Source organism: Ciconia boyciana, chromosome 7 (assembly GCF_034638445.1).
Source record: "Ciconia boyciana chromosome 7, ASM3463844v1, whole genome shotgun sequence".
NCBI classification, from domain to species: Eukaryota; Metazoa; Chordata; class Aves; order Ciconiiformes; family Ciconiidae; genus Ciconia; species Ciconia boyciana.
The window spans coordinates 62,898,449-62,918,256 of NC_132940.1; the positions used below are offsets into that span (position 1 = coordinate 62,898,449).

At 41.0% G+C, this 19,808-nt stretch overlaps 1 protein-coding gene across 1 annotated transcript; it reads left to right on the forward strand.

Annotated features, from left to right (window-relative positions):
- Window positions 1-1,937: 1,937 nt before the first annotated feature.
- WDR49 (WD repeat domain 49) lies at window positions 1,938-11,808 on the forward strand. Its single transcript, XM_072868786.1, has 5 exons — window positions 1,938-2,060; window positions 2,479-2,582; window positions 3,977-4,209; window positions 9,510-9,676; window positions 11,630-11,808. Exons 2-4 carry the CDS (start codon window positions 2,501-2,503, stop codon window positions 9,564-9,566), a joined length of 372 nt encoding a protein of 123 aa, XP_072724887.1. The 5' UTR covers window positions 1,938-2,060; window positions 2,479-2,500; the 3' UTR covers window positions 9,567-9,676; window positions 11,630-11,808.
- The last annotated feature ends 8,000 nt before the right edge of the window (window positions 11,809-19,808 follow it).

The following is a 19,808-nucleotide window of genomic DNA, read 5'->3' on the forward strand; positions in this document are numbered from 1 at the left end:
ATTTCTGCATTTGAGTGTGAGATTATTAAATTTCTGGAAAGACTTTATAATATATTGCTCACGGCATCACAGGTTTCGACCTGCCGGCTGAGGAGGTTTGTTCTAGTACTGTACCTATGCATGACCCGAATGAAATGCAAAGGTAGGAAGGAAATATATCACTGAATGAGAAGATGATGGAAATTACAGGAGGAAAAAACCCTCTCATGTCACTTAGTCCATTCCCTTGACAGCACAGAACATGATTTCAGTCTCACTGTGAGAGCTTTTTCTAATATTCAGGATAAATTACCCTCATCCTAGCTGCATACCATTCCTCACATTTATAATCATTGTACTACACTAAATAGTTTCTTCTATTTACGTTGGCTACCTTCAATGACTCTCACACTTTGGCACCCCCTTATTTGTCACATACCCAAGTTGTACACATCTAGGTCTTTCAATCTCTCATAAGAAAACCCCCTTCTGTCTCATTAAGGAAAATAGCCACCGCAGCGATACTAAACCATGAAGACCTGCCAGACAGGGATTGTTAATAAGACGGGATCTCCGTGCTGCAGTTGGTGCAACTACCTTGATAAATGTCCTGATTTGAAATTTCAAGGTTGACAGAACTTTTTTTTTCTTTTTTCCTCCTCAAGTTAGGTCTTTCTTTGGCAGGTACAAGTTATTTTCTTCACTGCTCTAGTTTCCTTGTTTGAATGATCAGCTAGTTCTTAAGAGGAAGGCTGCAAATTTTTTTTCTTGAACGATCAAATGATCTTTCCCCTCAGAATGTCACATTAGTGCAGTGAGCTGTTATGATTGCCAGACCACGTGCAGATTCAAACCTCTACTTAGGATGTGAGAATTATTTTTCATCTTGCTTATTATAAGATAACTTTGGGGGCCAGATCCCTGTGCAATGAAACTCCCAAAGCACGGAGGCTGTGCTGGTGTCTACCTGCCAGGAGTCTGCTCCTTGGAGAACATTTTGGCGAGTATCTGGACGCTGCTGAAAAGCTATTTCTAGGAATGAAGTCAGTCACTGTCAAACAGCTGAAAATCAAATGCTGTGCTTTTTAAAACAGATTTAGCATTGCAGTTTTCAGAGCAATACTGAGGTTTTCCCCTTTTGAGTACTATCATAAAGCAATTCGTTCCATCTCAGCCTGCTCCTTTTCTCCAGTTTTCTCCTCTATGAAGTTTTTAATTTGTCGCATAGTTTGATGTTATGGAAATTACTTTAACATCACCTTTTAGTCAGACGTTCTCCGAGGAGTATGACTTACAGTACAATTTAGTCAGAAATGAGTTTATGTCTTTGTAACAAACTGCAAATTACCAAACTCGTGAAACGCAACTTCTCATAAATGCCACTTAGAACCTTGCAGATGCAAGTCCTCGAGCAACAGTCAGGCTTTTAAACTTCCTCATTTGTCTTCCCCTATGGACTGCAGAGCAAAAATTAAAAATGCATTTGGGTTTTAACTAGAAAAAATAACATGGGGATTTCTCAGGTAGTTACGCTTTTTGATCCCATCATCATCATACTGTAGAGTAACTGTGTATTTGTGGAAGAATAATTAGTGTATATTGCAAACGTTAGATACCAGTTTTACTTTGAGTGAAGAATAACTCACCTAGTGGCATGGACAAAATTGAGGTCACTTATGAGAAATCACTTCAGAACTGTCTTTAGAAAGAAGCGGCAATGGTTTAGAAGTAGTGGTTCACAGTCATTCACTCGTTCCATATGGATCCGTATAAGCTATATGTACTGCATAGCAGTGCAGTGTGTTTCACCACAGTGGATTCCTTTCTTGGTCCATTCTGAACCAGAGGCTCTCCTACAACTTTGAGTCCGTAAGGCTTGATGCCACTGAATACCTCACAGGATTAAATGTACGTTATCCAGCATGTTGTCAATACATGTCCTTGCTCTCTATAGCATCATCTGATACATGCTAAGAACCCTGCCGGGTGTCCAGAAACACACTTGGCATGTGAGCAGTCTTGAATTGAAGCATGAGCGCTGGGGACCTTGCAGGATCCAACATCTCTGGGACTTACTCAAGGTAAATGCAGTTCATTGTAACGTGGGGAGCTTCTTCAATGGTCTTGGTATCAGCCCGCAGGTGAAGTTTAATATCTTTCTTAATTCTGTGCCTAGTTCTGTATGGGTGAATTTCTCGAAGTTTTTTTTTTCCATAGTTGCATATAGTTCTTCATTAAATGCATTTATTTCACGTGCAACCAGTGTTATTAATATACTAGTGCTGGTGTGGAGAGAGAGAGAGAGTCTCATTTACAACTATGTGTTTCAGAATTGCCCAAGGAGTTTATGCTCTTGCTTTTCACTCTCAACCCATCTTAACTGTTATGTAAAAAATGTTAAGATTAATTCTCTCTACTCATTTACCATGATTTATTATGATGGCTATGATTGTGTATTGTACCAATATTTCTTTTACCTGTATGCATATTACCCATCAGAGTGAATTATTGCATCAGTTAAATGGTGGCTGTGACTTCAAAAGACAAATCAGCTTGCAAAAAGAGAAGATTCCGTTTGGAAAATAAGTTTGGTGAAATTTCAGGTAATTGAAGATGGCATTAAAAGAAAAAACATTATGCATGATTACCACTATGATAAATGTTTAGATTTTAAGATAATATATCAAGGGTGTCATCTGCTCATTTTCTGAGAAATGGAATAGTTCATTAAGTAAAATCTCTGCCTCTTCTGGATGGGCTCTTGCAGAAAGGGATCCAGGGAAAATGCCTGGCGAACCCTGTTTGAAGGAGCCTGCATGTCGATGACGTGCCTGCATTTAGTTACTGGTATCTTGCAGCTGTATGTTTTCAGGAATGCTACAAAGAATGGACCCCTGTCGTCCCTGCAGAACAGGCAATTTCCTATGATCTGTAGCAGTTACTGCCATAGACTTATTAAAAGCCCTTTACAACATACCAAGTAAATATTGGTTTAGAAATTGCCTATTCATTTACGTGCACAGCAGACCATGATATTTCTGTCTAAGCCGCTAGTCTCTTGCATCAGCCCCTGTGCGATTCCACAGGAGATTTTTACCGTATCGCTTCCTAACCGGCCTTACTGGCTGCAGAGCTCGTGTATAATATTTCCAGGTCTTTGGAGACCCTTGCAAAACGTAGCTCTGCCAATGCTGATGTTTCAGCTTTTCTCTGATAACTCTAATTTCTTTCTGCGTGCGAGAGCAAGAGGTTTTAGACATAATGGCTTTGCTTCCTCTCATTTGCCTGATGATAAAACAAATACGTTTCAATGCAGACGCATCAAACGAGAAAGGCACGAACTGTGGAAAAGAAAATGAGCGTGATTCATTAGCTGAGACATTGTATTGAGATCAGAAACGCGACTGATCGCAAACCGTGCCCTTTATCTACTTTGTGACCTTGGATATATCACCTGTTTGCTTTTTCCCCCCCCTTGAACATGCAGGACATAAGCCTGCCTAGACAAAGACTGTGTCTCCAGAAGAGATGACTGGAAAGAAGGGCTCACTGGGATCATGGAGATGATTCCCCTGCGACTGCAGGCAGCCGTGCACTAGGCACTTTGTTTCAGGCGTCCTCGCTGCCCAGCCTCACAACCACGTGTATCACCAGTCACCTCTCTGCAGCTCCACACAACAAATGTAAAATCTTTTGTAAAGGAATGTGAAAGCCACAAAATGGAACGTGCCGGAGTAGGAACAGGATATCACTGGAATATATTGTGTATTCAGGCAATGAATGATAGTACAACAGGGCTCTGGCTATTGATACAAAACAAATAATAATGGAAAATGGTGGTTGACAACTCTCTATAAAGCAAATCAAAGTGTGTTTAGTGGTAAATGAGGAAAATAATAAGCAAGGCAGACCTTCTGCAGTGCGAGCTATTCATTTCTGAATCCCATTCCGAAGCAAAAACCGGAGATAATTGGTGATTTCTCTATTATGTTCACAGGTGCTGAGGATCTGGGGCATTCAGCATCAGCTGCGCATCCAGAAGATTGCTGCCTTGTTCCCAGAGATCTGAAATCCCATTCTTCTCTGTATTTTAATGAAGCTCAGAGATGCCCCTTTATCTCACTTGATAATGAACTGATGATACTGGAAATGGAGCAGGAAACTAGTAGAAGGGTCAGAGGCAGCGGGAAAGCTGTTGGCTGTGTCCTGTGCAATTCAGGCTTGAAGCAGGTAAAGGAAAAAGGCAAACCGACCTTTCTGCATTTCCCTGAAAAAAAGTTTGAACGTGTGTCCTTGGAAGAGATTTCAGAAAGTTCAGAGGGATGAAAAGAACAACCCTTTACTTTGGATCGGAAATTATCTCATACTGATGTAGCCTAATTGTGATGTTTTGTGACACTCCCTGGAGAGAAATATGGGTAGTCTGCTTCTAAATTTTTGTGGCACTGGCACACTAGCTGAAGTCCTCCAGCCTTTCATATTTGAAAGCAGTTTAGTTTCTGACAGAGGCTCAGTGTTTCAAAGAGATACAAAATCTTCATGAGTCCTGTGCTTCAGTGAAACAACCATAATAGAAATAAAACTCCTGATCCGAGATGTTCTAGGGTTATCTCTGAGGAAAGCTAGTCTTCATGTGGCTGCCAATTGCAAATGAACTTAGTTATAAAATTCTTCTTTATTGCCACCTTTCCGTATCCCTGAGGTTAATTCTGAAATATGCATGAAATGTAATTAGTGCGGATCCATTTCTGCCAGCACGTTTTACACAAGTGGCTCACAGTGGCAGACCTGGATGTATCATACTAAAATGATTCAGTTAAATGTAATACCACTTGGTATGCAGCATGAGTGTTGTTTGTCTTCACAGTACTTTAATGATGCACTGCAGTCTTTGGTATCGAAGCACTACCTGCATCTCAATGAAGAGCTATGGTTTCTATACAGGGAAACGCCTCTGATAAGGTTTTCTAGAGCCCAGCCCAAACAGCATCTTTTATCTACTGCTTGAGATGCAAACCTTAGAGCATATTGTGTTCTGATATGGAGCATCATGACTTTTTTCGTCACTTTGTTTGGTGCAAATGAATGTTTATAGCGTGGCAGCAATGCTACAATCTGATTAAGAAAGAAAAACAAAAAAAAAAAGCAAAGAAAAGCAGCCAGTGATCTAGCTTGCTGTCAAAGCCATCTATCTGTGCCCACCTGAAAGCACAGTTCAGAATCCTCTCCCTCTGGACAGAGTGTTTTCAGGTTAAAGCAACAAATGTTTCCTAAACATATCTCCTAAAGCTTAAGAGAAGTTAAGATTATTTTAAACTCTGTTTACGAGAAGTTACTTTGCTGTTTCATTAATGGGGACGCTAATGCAATCTCTTCAAAGGAGCCTGTATGGTTAGCAATTATCCCTTCCCAGTTTTTTTTGTCAGCCATCACTCAGTGCTAAAACAGCTTTTAGAATCATTGGAGCTTATGCTGGTAAATTGTAGGCTGAATTGTCTTTCCCAAATAGCTTTTGGTGCACTTCAAATCTGTAATTTTCAAGTGTAGTTTGTAGTTGAATCAGGCTCTGAAGGTGAGATCAGTATTTGAGAGTTTTTTCCTGTCTTGGGAAGCTGAATCAAAATGTCACGTGCTAGCATGTAAGCGGAAAATTGTTTGTCTCTGGCTCAGTATAGATGCATCATGCCGTAACAGAAAAACACGGGTGCAGGCATAGAGCCAGAAGAGGTAGTAGCAACCTTCTGCGAGACCTTATAGGAACATGTATACGAACTAAGTCAGTGTCGTGGTTTAGCCCCAGCCGGCAACTCAGTCCCCCCCAGCCGCTTGATCCCCCCCCCCGGGTGGGATGGGAGAGAGAATCAGAAGAGTAAAAGTGAGAAAACTCGTGGGCTGAGATAAAGACAGTTTAATAGGGAAAGCAAAAGCCGCGCACACAAGCAAAGCAAAGCAAGGAATTCATGCGCTCCTTCCCGTGGGCAGGCAGGAGTTCAGCCATCTCCAGGAAAGCAGGGCTCCATCCCGCGTAACGGTGACTTGGGAAGACAAACGCCATCACTCCCAACGTCCCCCCTTCCTTCTTCTTCCCCAGCTTTCTGTGCTGAGCATGACGGCGTATGGTGTGGAATGTCCCTTTGGGCAGCTGGGGTCAGCTGTCCCGGCTGTGCCCCCTCCCAGCTTCTTGTGCCCCTGGCAGAGCATGGGGAGCTGAAAAGTCCTTGACCAGTGCAGCAACAACTGAAACCTCCCTGTGTTATCAACACTGTTTCCAGCACAAATCCAAAACACAGCCCCATACCAGCCACTATAAAGAAAATTAACTCTAGCTCAGCTGAAACCAGGACAGTCAGTGTTTGAGCAGATAAGGAGGAGATACAGGACTTGATGTTGGGGTAAATGGGCTACTGAAGGGAATGATTTTCAGCTATGGTAGGTAAGCCTAACTCCGTGCAATGGCTGAAGAAGTTACAGAAAAAGCTGAGTCTTTAGCACTGGTATCCTGCTTGGTTTTCAGCGATGACTGTTGTATTTTGCCAGCGCAAATACTCTCCCATTTATAATTGACTAAAAGTTCTTCTTTTACTACTCTAATGCTATAAAACGCTTCCTATACTACTCTACTGCATTTATCGTGGCAGTAGCAGAAGTTCCCTGGGCAGTGGACCAATTCCAGTATGTTTTCTGTTTAAGGCTTCAAAGGGATTTGGAATATTAAGTATAAAATTAATTTTGTCATTAATAAAGTGTTACTTAGCAAGAGGAACACTGTTTTCCAGGTACATATGTTTTCAGTTTAGCTGTTGAAATTGAAGGCTCTGTGAGCCACAAAATCAGAATCAAAAGGAAAGGATGACTAATTCCCTTAAGACAGCAGCATCACTGGATGCTTTTATTTTGGGGACAAAAACATCTATAAGGATTTTTTTGGTAGCGGTATTCAAAAGTTAGATGTATGCCTGAATTCGGATGATCAATTTGTTCTGATGTAACCCTGACAAGTTAAATACCCAAACAGACAGTAATCTGTGATACAAAATGCTGCCGAGAAGGCGATACCAACGCAGCAGCACCGAGCAGCCCTTGACTTGGAGACCTGTGTCGGTGCTGGGCTGAGTGACGGTTCTTCATCTCAATCTCTTTAGATTCTTTGGCCCTCTTACTGCATCTTTGTCGTGCTTAAAACAGGAGTAATGGCGAACTTGATACCTGTGAATGGGAGAAAGCCTACTTTTAACTTCAGGATTCTACAATATCGCTATATACGAAACTCATGGAAAAAATCTTGCCCTTGCCAAATGCAAACACCTACTGCTTGAATAGTCTGGGCTTTCTGTCAAGAGTATTCCCTTGTGAAATTAAGCCTAAATTTAAAATTTGAAAAAGTCTCTGTTTGAAGCTGGGAAAAAATGGTGGTTATTGGTTGTTAGAAATCTTTTTGCTTGCTGTGTACTATTTATCAATCTCCCTCTTATTTCTGCATATAGCACTTCACATAACTACTGGAGAGGCTCAGAGAAAAACAAGATGTTGCTGCATGGTGATTTGGAATAGATGCTTAAATACCACAGCTAATTCTGGCTGCAATGGGCATCATGGATTTGACATGAGATGTTGAATTTTTAGTTCATTTTTCTGAAATTAAACATTTCTTCAAGAATGCTTGTAATAAAGTAATACCCATGTGAAGGAGAACAGAATCATCTCAGAAAAGCTTAAAATACAAGTCTGGTAGTCTATTTAGATGAATCAGCCTCTTCCATAGAGCAAATCTGTCTCGCATCTATAAATGGATGTGATCTAGATTACAGATTTATTTCCTTCAGATATTTAGAGTAGTTAGTGTCTAGATTTAAACCTGATTTCTTGCCCTGCGGCTTGTGTTTGTAATTACTAAAGCTAGTTTTGCTTTTTAGTATCTGGAGCCATGCTTGGATATGAAGATGATGGGTACATCTAGGGCAGGTACCTGTGAAACTTGTGTTTTCTGGGCTGTGAATGTACATCTTCACTTTCACTGGTGTACGGGCCTTTGATATCCCCTGCCCTGTGCTTTATTTTCCCCTCCGCTATTTAGTTTTCTACTCATTCAATTTGAGATGCTGATTTTCCTGAAATGAGCAGCATTGGTCTTCCAGTAAGTACGTCTATTAAGCTTGGCATGTTCAATATCACCCATTGATAGCTATAGAATTGTATTATTGGAAAGTTCATTTCTTCTCATGCTGGAACAGTGCCACCACGTGCGGAGGGTTGCAAAAAACTCAGCTGCAAAAACTGAGTTATTCAGTTAGGATTCTCTCTGCCTGGTTTAAAAGGCAAGACTTAACTATGCAGCTATACGCTGAAAACTGTTTGCAATTACCAATAAATGTATTAATAAAAATACCTATTTGAAATTGTTTGAAAGGGGGGGAAAAACCCTCTTATAACCTCTCATCCAGAAAACTGGTCTTTGTGAAAGCTAGGAAGCAAAGCGTAGAATGTAATGCTAAATTCAATGCTACCTTCACCTTCCCAAGTGATCGTACCCTGAACTGTTCCCACACTGGCCATGGGTAAGCTTGAATAGGTAAGCCTTCACAGAAGTAACCGGTCTGCTAACTTTGCTATGAAATGCTTGTGAGGTCAAGTAAATCTTGAATTTTACTGCTTTGGTAATCAAATCTCGCAAGAGCAATAATGAAACTTTAGCTTCTAGAAGTTGTCTGGAGCTGTAACCATAACTGTCCAGCCCTAAACCAATTTCCCCACCTTTCTGACTTTCTCTCGTATTGGGGTACAGCCACATTTTCTGGGTCTGTGTGCCTTTATCTGACAATCGTGACATAGTCAGCAACAGAGCTTACATTTCTTGATGTCAGTTCTTTTAATTTATCTGTGTGTCCCCCCATCCCCCCCCCCCCCCGCTTTCTTTATCACTAGATATGAAATTCTCTCTCTCGTTCCTTATTTAAATTACCTTGGATGAGTTGATCATAAGCCTCTGCCTGTTGGACGCTGGCCACAGAGGAGAAGTGGGGTCTCGGGAGGCAGCCCTGTGCCATTAAAAGTTGTTCTAACGTATTAAAAACTTCTGGTAATGGAGTCTTCATTCATTCCTCAAATAATTTATTGTAGACATAGGATGTTCTCCTGAAGAAAAAAAAAAAAGCTTTTAAAAAGCTTTTTCTAATGTCTAAGTAGATTTTTCTTCCTGCAATTTGAAGTCCCCAACCCTTGCCTATCATCCCATGGTCACGGAGAACAGGTGATTCCCTTCTCATGGTGCAAGAGCCTCCAGGTAATTGGAGATTGTTATCATCTCTTTCCTCAGTTCCCTCTGTGCTAAAATAATCACATACCTATGCCTTGATGCTCTCCTTGACCCATATCTTCTCTGGACCTCTCTCCAGCACTGGACTGGTATTGCAGGGGAAGCCTTACCAGTTCTAATACTTCACAAGTCTTGCAGATATGTAAATATATCCTTAACGTCTGGATTTTGTAACAGCTAAAATGATCATTATTTCGAATTCTGTCTCCACTGGCAGGTAGTACCTCCCAGATCCATGTCACCAGATCCCTCCCATCATCCAGATGGTAAATGAAGTCACCGACGGGAGCCAGACCTCTGCCCACCGGCTGACACGCGGTGACGTAGCACGCCCTCCCGCTTCGGCAGTAGATCACGACTATCCACCTGCTTTACCTCTCTCCTGTAATAGTTTCATCTTGACAACTAATTAGGAGAATGTCTGCCTAAAATCAAGATAGATGAAATTAACTGCTTTTGTTATGTTGCTGTGAAAGGAAATGAGATATGCTTTGTTCTCGGCGAGTGAGTGATAGCCACTGCTCACCTCTTGTTACCCTTTGCTGCTTACCAGTAATATGATTATATTATTCCCGATTATTTTTTTAATGGAATGGAAGTAATTCTGTCTTGTTTTTCTTTTCTCATCTCTTTTCTCCCTCTTCTAGCAGACAGGGAAACCAATTGCCTTTTCCAGTTCCCTGCTATTGTGCTTTTTTCCATGATTCCTCAATTAGAATCGTTAAGATTTTGAGGTTCGCTGGTAGACTTTGAAAACATCCATCTTGTCCGATTATGATCTGACCTATTTCAGGGAGAGCTCTTACCCTTCTGTCATTGGTGTTAATTACCTGCTTGACATCTTTAATAAGACTAATTAAATAATGCATTGAACACTTTGACCTTCTTGGTGTTGCCAAAATCTTACTCTCTCTCTAATGAACCAATATTTTTTCTCTGGTTTTCTTCTTATTCCTAATGCACTTACAGAATGAATTCTTATTATCTTTAATTCTGACAAGCTGCTTCTTGTTGTAGGGTGCCTTGGATTTTTTTAAATTTAATTTTTTTAACTTTTAAAAAATGTTTGTCCTTTCATATTTGTGTGATTGTACTGTTCAGTGCTCTTGATTCTGCTAGTTGCTCATAAAGCACGATATATATATATGCATGTATGGATAAAACCTTCTGATGTTAGTGATCTGTGGTGAGTCATGATAGCTCCCATGCTCTGTTTTTCCCTTTAACTTTACCAGCATGTTTTTGAGGGAGTGCATAATTTCTTAATATACGAGATAATATCTTTTTTTCCCCCTTCCTTTCGTTTCTGAGCAACCTGTACCCTCTCAGTATCCTTCAATAATAGGCAGAGAGCTTAGAATGCATGAGAAAATACCAATATTCATGTTAAAAGGAAATTTGCTTATAATCAGAGTTTAGTTTAGTTTTTGCTCTGCTTGAGATGTTTTTAAGGGCAGAAGCAGTCATTGTAATTTGTAAGTATGAAGTATATTGCTTCTCAAATAGGTTTAAGTAATTAAATAAGACCTTCTAAAGGGCAGCTTCGCACTGCCTCACTTCAATGAAATTTTTTTACAAGTATACAAGAAAATATTTCTGATAGTTTTGACCAGTTGTTGCTAGAATAGATTAGTATTATACTTATGGCCTTAAGTGTTAAGATCAAACGTGAGTTTATGATACAAGGTTTCTCCAGTTTAGTTGTATGCATTATCTGCGAGAACCAGGATATCTTCTTAGGTTTGGATTGCATTATGAAGAAACACAGGGCTTGTCTTTTAAAAGTTCAGAGAAATAGAGAGAAAACTTTTGTGAAAAGAATTTTGGAGGTATTATGGATTTACTTCCAGGAAAATTCCCTGTGTTATTTTTGCAATGAACAGTGCAGTGTGTATGTTTTACTTATGAGATGAAAATAACACTGAGCAAGGGTGAAGCACCCTTACACAAGCAGTGGCTCGGTCGTGAGCTGACACGTAGAAGACTCACTGTGATGCCTCTTAAGTATCAAGTGCCTGACACAGTTTTATTTTATAAAAATAGAGCTATAACTGTGATAGTACAATTAGAAATGACCCTTTCTGATGCATTGCAAGATGATTTCTTGACCGTGGATTGAAGTAAGGTGATCAGACGTGACTCTGATGGAAGTTTACAGCAAACGATAGTAGAAGTTTGTCATTTTTGAGCAAGTTCATGTCCACTGACCAAAACACAGAAAAGAAACAATCATGGTGGATTTTAAATTAACTTTCTCCTAACTTGTAAATCTGATCTTACCGATGAATTCTCAATGCAGCTGCTGTCTTCTCAGTCTCCTTGAATTTCACTTTCCAGGGGCTGGTGATTCATTACTCAAGGCGTCAGTCATCCAAGAGAAATAAGAAAGATCTACCTAACCACCAAGCAGCTTCTGTTAGACGTGTTTCCCAGACTGTAAGCGGCGTGTGGCTGTGTTTGTGGTGATGCCCTGCTTCACCCCTGCTGATGACTCCAAAGGAGCGACTCAGCTGTCTTCCCAGGAGCTTTAATAGTGTGGGATCAGAAATCTTTTTAATGAATTGAAAAGGGGGGAAAGAAATAAAAATCAATGCCAACTGCTCTGTGATTTGCATTTCATATTTTAGTGTTTTGTAAGTTCAGAGCACATATGTATGAGATTATTGTAATGAAGACGTATATAGCAAGCCTTTATATTTCATCACAGTTTCTGCTTTCCCCTAGGTAATTAGCTCAAACACAGGATCTACTGTTATCTTCTTGCTGACTGACAGTGGGCAGAAAATCAAACCGTTTACTGGTTGTCATGGGGATGCTGAGTTTAGCACTGTGGCACTGGATGCAAGTGAGACGAGGCTTTTAACCGGGAGCACAAGTGGAACCGTAAAGGTGTAGGAAAGATTGTCCTTCTCCTTTAGCCTTTCAAGGTATTGGCTTCTCTCGCAGTTTTACCCAAATACAAGATGTCAAAACACTAGCATATTGTTTTCCGCTGCCTTGCTAAGAAAGATGTTGAAGCCGTAATGCTGTTGGGAAAATGGAGTTTGATTTCATTGCTCATCTAAAGCCCTAGATGTACACATAAACCATCACATATAATCCTTGCTTCAAGGACTGTGCAACATATGGTAGAAATCCTGCTTTTCTTACTCAATTATTTCCAGTCAGCTAAATGAGAGAGGCTGTATCAGAAACCATGCAAGGATCTGACCTCAATGGTTTTTGCTGCCCTTTAGCGCAGCTTTCGAGCAGTCCCTATAACATCCCATGCCCTATGTAGTATGAGACTCTTGAAAACCAAAACAGGACATTTAGTTGGAGTACTCATCAGTCAGAGAGACGTGTCATCAACTGGTTAATACATTTGTTGCTGCAAGATCAAGATTTTGAAATGGGAGCTATGTTGGTAAAGATCATAACCTGCTAGTTTCTACACTGGCAGTGTGTATTCAAATGTTGGTGTGTTAAAAGGCAGTCACAATTTTACAGGTTTGTAATTGTGCTGGTTTTGGCTGGGATAGAGTTAATTTTCTTCTTAGCAGCTAGTATGGGGTTATGTTTTGGATTTCTGCTGGAAACAGTGTTGATAACACAGGGAGGTTTTAGCCGTTGCTGAGCAGTGCTTATACTAAATCAAGGACTTTTCAGCTCCCCATGCTCTGCCAGGGGCAGAAGAAGCTGGGAGGGGGCACAGCCGGGACAGCTGACCCCAACTGCCCAAAGGGACATTCCACACCATACGCCGTCATGCTCAGCACAGAAAGCTGGGGAAGAAGAAGGAAGGGGGGACGTTGGGAGTGATGGCGTTTGTCTTCCCAAGTCACCGTTACGCGGGATGGAGCCCTGCTTTCCTGGAGATGGCTGAACTCCTGCCTGCCCACGGGAAGGGGTGAATGGATTCCTTGTCTTGCTTTGCTTGTGTGTGCGGCTTTTGCTTTCCCTATTAAACTGTCTTTATCTCAGCCCATGAGTTTCCTCACTTTCACCCTTCCGATTCTCTTCCCTATCCCACTGGGGGGAGCGAGCGAGTGGCTGGGGGGGGCTGAGTTGCCAGCTGGGGTTAAACCATGACAGTAATGTTCTCAAACATTTAGTGATGTTGCAAACCACCACATGAGCTAAGCAGACTTTAGTCTTGGACCTTGGCAGATATGCTCCAGGTGACAATACCAGCTTCACAAAGAACTGGCCAGCATACAGCGCTGTTAATTTTTAACCTGAATGCACACTAAATTCCTTCTAGCTTACTGACCAAACTGACTTCTTCACGGGGGGCCAGCTCTGACATCCAATTTCATTTACTAGTTCTATAATGAAACACATCATATATATCAGCAGGTGCTAGCAGAAAATCCATATGCAGAGAGTTCATGGTGCTGCAGAGCAAAGGGTGGTAGTGGAAAGAGCACTAGCTTAATGAAAGTAATGCACAAATTCAGCAGCTGAGCTGGCCAAGGAATCAGTGTTGTGGCTCCCAGCGTTGTGCTTGCTCGCTAGACCGTGCTGTTGCTTAACTTTTCTGGTGATGCTTTAGAAAGTCACTAGATTTGGTTCCAAAAACTTTGTATATCTGGCTTATCCTGGGCATTGGACAAAAGGACTGACTTAAGTCTGCCACAAACTCACTGCAAGTTGGGTGTCTGCTGTGTAGCTGTAGGAAATAGGGCAGTCTAAATTGAACGTACCAGTTCAAAGTATTTCTGGTATCTGGTGGTACCTCACTGGCAGAAACTTCTCCATATAATGGCAAACTCTTTGAAATGTTTTGTTCTTGCTGCCTTGATCTCAGTCTGGTAACAAAGATCAAGCTTATGCCCTTATACCTTTCCCCATTATCCAGAATGCTGATGCTGAGGCTAACGTGAATTAAACTCTTGGCTTTGGCTAATAAGAAGTGCTCTCAGAGGAAGGTTTCTTCAGAGAAGTGGGAAGCCCTAATAAATAGTAATAATAATATGCATTTCCTGGAAAAGAGGCTTCTCAATGCTACATTAGGACTTGTCTAAATACAAAAGTTCTGTCTTAGAACATTAGGTCTATTAGGTCTTTTATGTATTATACCTGTCTTCCATTTTGACTTTTTAAAAGTAGCATTACAAAACCATAGCCCTATTTGAAATAGTTATAAGAAAAAAGCAGGTGCAGTGGTGGTGTTCTTAAAAGAATAAACTAGGGAAAGCCCAAATTTTAAGAAAAGTCAGAGTTTTAAATTAGTGTCCTGAAGCTGAGGTCAAGTGTTTCCAGCAGGGATGATATAGCAAGGAAATTCCTTATTTCAGTTTTTCTGTCTTGTAAATAAAACTTGAAGATGAAGCCTCCCTGAATCTCACTTACATAAAACAAATGTATGCCACACCTTTGAAATAGATTCCTGCCATGAAATATGCAGAGTTGGAATACCAATAGGTGAAATGCATTCCAGCTTTAATGGCAAATACATCTTATCTGAAATGACTGTCGATATAAATTATTGCTGCATGAATGTTGTTATATTTAAAATGAGATGTACTGCCAATATTTCCCCAAACTGCATCTTTTGAAAAGCTGTTTTAATCTGTAGAAGCCAGACTGTAAATTAATGAATATCAGCCTAGGAGAAGCACATATTGGTGCGTGGCAATGTACAGACCCTATTTTATTGGGTTTTAGCATGATGTTGGGCTGGTGCAGGGAAAACTCAGTTATACGTGAAAAAAAAAAAAATCATTGCCTACAATGGGTGCGTGTTCGAGCACAGATGAGCATTGATCTAGGAGGGGGCATATCAGTGACCTGAATTTTCCCTCAGTCCTTAGCCTACTCGATGGAGATAGGTAGGTATCTCTAAAGCCCTACAAGCAGTGATTGAGCAAACAGGAAGGCATTGGGTTGGAGGGGGTGTCTACAGCCCTCCTGTCCTGGTTTCAGCTGAGCTAGAGTTAATTTTCTTTATAGTGGCTGGTATGGGGCTATGTTTTGGATTTGTGCTGAAAACAGCATTGATAACACAGAGATGTTTCAGTTGTTGCTGCACCGGTCAAGGACTTTTCAGCTCCCCGTGCTCTGCCAGGGGCACAAGAAGCTGGGAGGGGGCACAGCCGGGACAGCTGACCCCAACTGCCCAAAGGGACATTCCACACCATACGCCGTCATGCTCAGCACAGAAAGCTGGGGAAGAAGAAGGAAGGGGGGACGTTGGGAGTGATGGCGTTTGTCTTCCCAAGTCACCGTTACACGTGATGGAGCCCTGCTTTCCTGGAGATGGCTGAACTCCTGCCTGCCCACGGGAAGGGGTGAATGAATTCCTTCTTTTGCTTTGCTTGTGTGCGCGGCTTTTGCTTTCCCTATTAAACTGTCTTTATCTCAGCCCACGAGTTTTCTTACTTTTGCTCTTCTGATTCTCTCTCCCATCCCACCGGGGGGGAGTGAGCGAGCGGCTGGGGGGGGCTGAGTTGCTGGCTGGGGCTAAACCACAACACCTCCGAAAGGGAATAGAGGCCACAGGTACCTATCAATGCCACTGCTTAGGTAGCAGAGTATGAATTACTGTACCATTGGTTAGTATTTTAACTTGTAAGCCAAGCTGACCGTATCCTGCAATCCCAGAGCTGGAGCAATCTATGTAACACATGCTGAATCTCACATGTCCCAGCACGCTGGTTTTATTGCACGTGAAATAGCTGCTTCTGCGTAAGAGCAGTAAGTCTGCCTTATTCTGGAGATGTCAGCATTGCTGAATACATACAGGATTACCTGACAAAGAGAGGAGTGTCCTTCAAAGCACTGAATTGTGCAAACAGAAGCATGGGGATTTGGATGAAATTTATCCATCTTTTCACTGTCATGTCATGGGGTCATATCCTGCCTCTGATACACAGTTTGTTACTGTCTTACTTTATGTCCTGCAACATCTAATTTAATTTTTGTCTGTTTCCTCTGCCCATAAAATGGGGGATACTGTCAGTACTCCTTTCTTCTGTGTCTTGATGGAAAAAAAATCCATAATGGGAGGTATGTGACTTAGTCATAGTAATATGTGACTCAGTAATTCCTGTCATCATTTTTTTTGCTTATATCTTTTTTTTTTGCGTATATAATTTTTATTTTCTATATTCCTTTATTGCGTTATTGAGTCTGAAATTACAAGAGTGTTTTTCTGCTTTGCCTATACTAAGTTTTGGGGTTTTTTTCTTAATTAAAAGTTTGATTTCACTGTCATGATAAACTTAGTGTTGGAAAGGACAGAGTAGTTGACATCTCCCAGATCCTTGGACTAAAGAGGATGATAACGGTTACATGTTGGGACAGGTACCGTACCCGTTATAAGAAAAAGCAGGAAAAGATATATTGTTGAAATTTATTGTTTGCTTCAGTTTTTTGAAGATAAAAATCTATCAAAGTCTTCATTTTTCTCAAAGCTTAGTAACTCACTGGCTGGTTGGAAACTCGGTGCAGGAAGAAGACTCGGGTCTGGCTGCACATCACTGAATATTGCTTTAAAAGTTGCAGCACAGCTGAAGAAATGCCTTACCGTAGCTCTTGCAAACTAAGGCACCGGTTCTGCACAACGAATCCTGCTTCAAGCCGTGGGCCTGTCCATATTCAGGCTACTGTAAGATTGGTGTTTACAGCCGAGGATTGCCACAATATTGACTTCTAAGGCTTTGTTCTCTCGGCTTTATAGTAGGGGAGAAGATGCACTTTAAAATTGTTCAAGATCTTCAAAGAAACAAAATTACAAAAAGCACTTCTCTGCTAATTTTTTATACTGTTATTATGAAAAATACTGAGGCATAATTTGCAAACATTCATTCGTAAACTTAGAAATTCAAAGAATACAGGTGTTGCTTTAGCTAAAGAGATGACTTACACAGCAGTTGTTCACTGTGAGATGAGGAATAAAAAGGGATAAATTGCTTCTGTGTCTTTGTCTCCTTTGAAACTTTCAAAACAAATATCTTCCTGTGCCTTTTAGGATATAAATTCAGCATGGAAAATACCCAGTTATGGCCAAAACCAGGCTCGATACAATGTATTGGCAATGCGCTGGAAATGGAGAAAAATGCCTTTTTAGTACCAAGGGTGCATGCTATCTCTCTCTATATTTTGCATTGTGTATTTATAGTACTTACAGCTTTAATGTAATAACTCCCAGCCGCAAGGTGAGAACATACTGTTGCTGTTCACGCATGCCTGCAAAGTAATCATGGCTCATAAGTAGCTAAAACTCCTTTTAAACCTCTGAATCCGTGATGTTTGCAATGAACTGAGAATAATATTCATTATTACATTGTTTTCAGTCGACACCTGGGTCTAAACTTCACCTCACCCAAATTCAATCATCTATACGTTTGTCTTGATTTCTTTTTTCTTTATTTTTTTGTCTCCAGCAAATGTAGGTTTTGTCTCCAACCAGCACAGGCCGATTATGTTCTTAGCTTGCTTACGTGGGTGGGTTGAACTGCTCTCTGGTGCGCCATTGACCATAGCAGGAGACTAAGAAAACTAGGAAACTGGTTTAGATAGAGTCAAAATACCGGTGACTAACAACTAGATGAAAGGAGTCCCTATTAGCGGTCAGCGCACTTTCTGCAACCATGTGAGTACTGACTTTCTGCCTGAGCTTTCTGGAGCCAGCCAGTCCTCCTGGGCTTTATGGTGTGCCCCAAGGCCAACGTCCGAGGTGACTCCTGCTTGAGAACAACTCGTCTGTCTTCTTGCATAGGCACTGAAGGCTCTAACTAGAGTGATGGAGTTTGTTTTATTTTCTCCAGTGTCCTTTCAATGAGTTGTTGCTTTTTCCAATTGTAGATATGGCTTTGATTCTTTTAAATAAAGTGAAGGTTCATTCGGCGTGGTGAGCAGAAAGTCAATGTTAATCTACAGACAATAAAACATCACTGTACTATGCAAAATGTTGTTGCAGACAGACTAAATTCTGTTTGTAATCTACATATTAGATAGGATTGAAAGGCCTCTATTTTGGTGAAGATCAGTCTATTTTTCCTCCTACCAGCCTATTGAACCTATAATTTTTCAGCTGGGATCACTGGAGTGACTTGCCTTTCTTTTCTTCCTAAAAGCAAATGGTCAAATCAAAGAAAAGATTATTGTTACTGATTATTTCTACCTTCTATTTCTACCTGGCAAAGTCTTATTAAATTACCATAGGTACAAAGACAGCTATCCGTTTTCCCTTTGTTACTTTGCCGTGTCCACCTGTATCCTCGATAATCTTGCTCTTGTGGTCCTTGGGGAGATATAAATTTTGCTATCTGGTTCAGTTTGTCTCTTTCCAATCAATAGATAAATGGAAATGGAAAGAATTTTATCAATGCAGTGCTTAACGGAAATTTCCTTGGCTTTCATACAATTCTGTGTAAGTACTGACATCTTCTTAAGCACCGTTCATTGGAAAAGCATCGACACCGCTTCTTCAGGTGGTAAGATCTACGTGCCCATGTTGCAGATCTGAATGTCGTTTGAGGTTAGGATGTCGTTGTACTTTGTAGGTAACAGATGTTATGAGATCCTCGTACGGTTATATATACATTTGGGTCACTGGAGCCACGATGTAAGCAATATCACTGGCATGTCTGCTGATAAGAACTTATATCCCGTACGGTTGGTACTGCTGCAAGCTGGGGCAGTGTTCAGTGCTGGTGGGGAAAGAATATTTGTGGCAGTTACTGTTTTATCCTTTGATTTGTCAGCAGACAGCATTTTTATGGCAACTCAGTTCAAAATTCAGTTCAAGCTATTAGAAATAATAATCCTGTTTAAGACAATACTGATAAAACACTTCTCTGTAGTAGTAAGGTGTGACTAGATTAATTCGTTTGTGACTGGTTTATTTGTGCATCTTTTATGAAGGTAATTACAGCCTTCCACCTGAACAGCGTGAAGCAATTTTCTGTTCAAGCTGAAGAAGAGAAAGGGGGGTCGGGATCAGTATCATGCCCTCCGTGCTGCATTTTACTGCCACGTACTCTTGTTACAGATAGCAGAATGTTTATTGCCTCATAGATCAGCCGGGAACGTGCCCTCGTTATCACACGACGCTGGCTCTATCCCTGCGCGGGAGGACCCAGGCACTGGCCGGTGGCCAAGCTGTATTACTTACCAGACGTGACCAAATCAGATCATTTCAAGAGTCAAGGACAAATGTATGTTTATGTTGAGTTTGTGTACTGCGGACAAGGTTTTTTTCAAATATAAGCTTTTTTTTCCCCCCCCAGAGGTGTGTAGGGATGTGTGTGATTTAGAGTGGAGGGACTGAAAGGACAGTTGGGTTCATATCATCATAGAGGCATCAAAACAGCATTTTCTGTGTAGCAAATACTGCATGAAAGTACAATGTACACACAAAAAGTTTAAAAAAAGATTTCAAATGTAGTGCTATATGCAATCTTTACTCCTCATTGATTTCATTTTGAATCAGTATGTTTTTAGCTGTTTAAATAACTCACTGGCTTAGTTGGCGTGTGTTCCTTAGCAGCTCATTGTAGCAGAGAGAGCAGGTAAAGCATTTCAGCCT

What these genes read in the sequence shown, in the direction of transcription:
- WDR49 (XM_072868786.1), top strand. Translation starts at nt 2,501, where the DNA reads ATGGTGGCTGTGACTTCAAAAGACAAATCAGCTTGCAAAAAGAGAAGA. An exon ending in TAAGTTTGGTGAAATTTCAG is followed by an intron (nt 2,583 to 3,976) that starts GTAATTGAAGAT and finishes TTATGTTCACAG; the next exon opens with GTGCTGAGGATCTGGGGCAT. An exon ending in GCAATTCAGGCTTGAAGCAG is followed by an intron (nt 4,210 to 9,509) that starts GTAAAGGAAAAA and finishes CTCCACTGGCAG; the next exon opens with GTAGTACCTCCCAGATCCAT.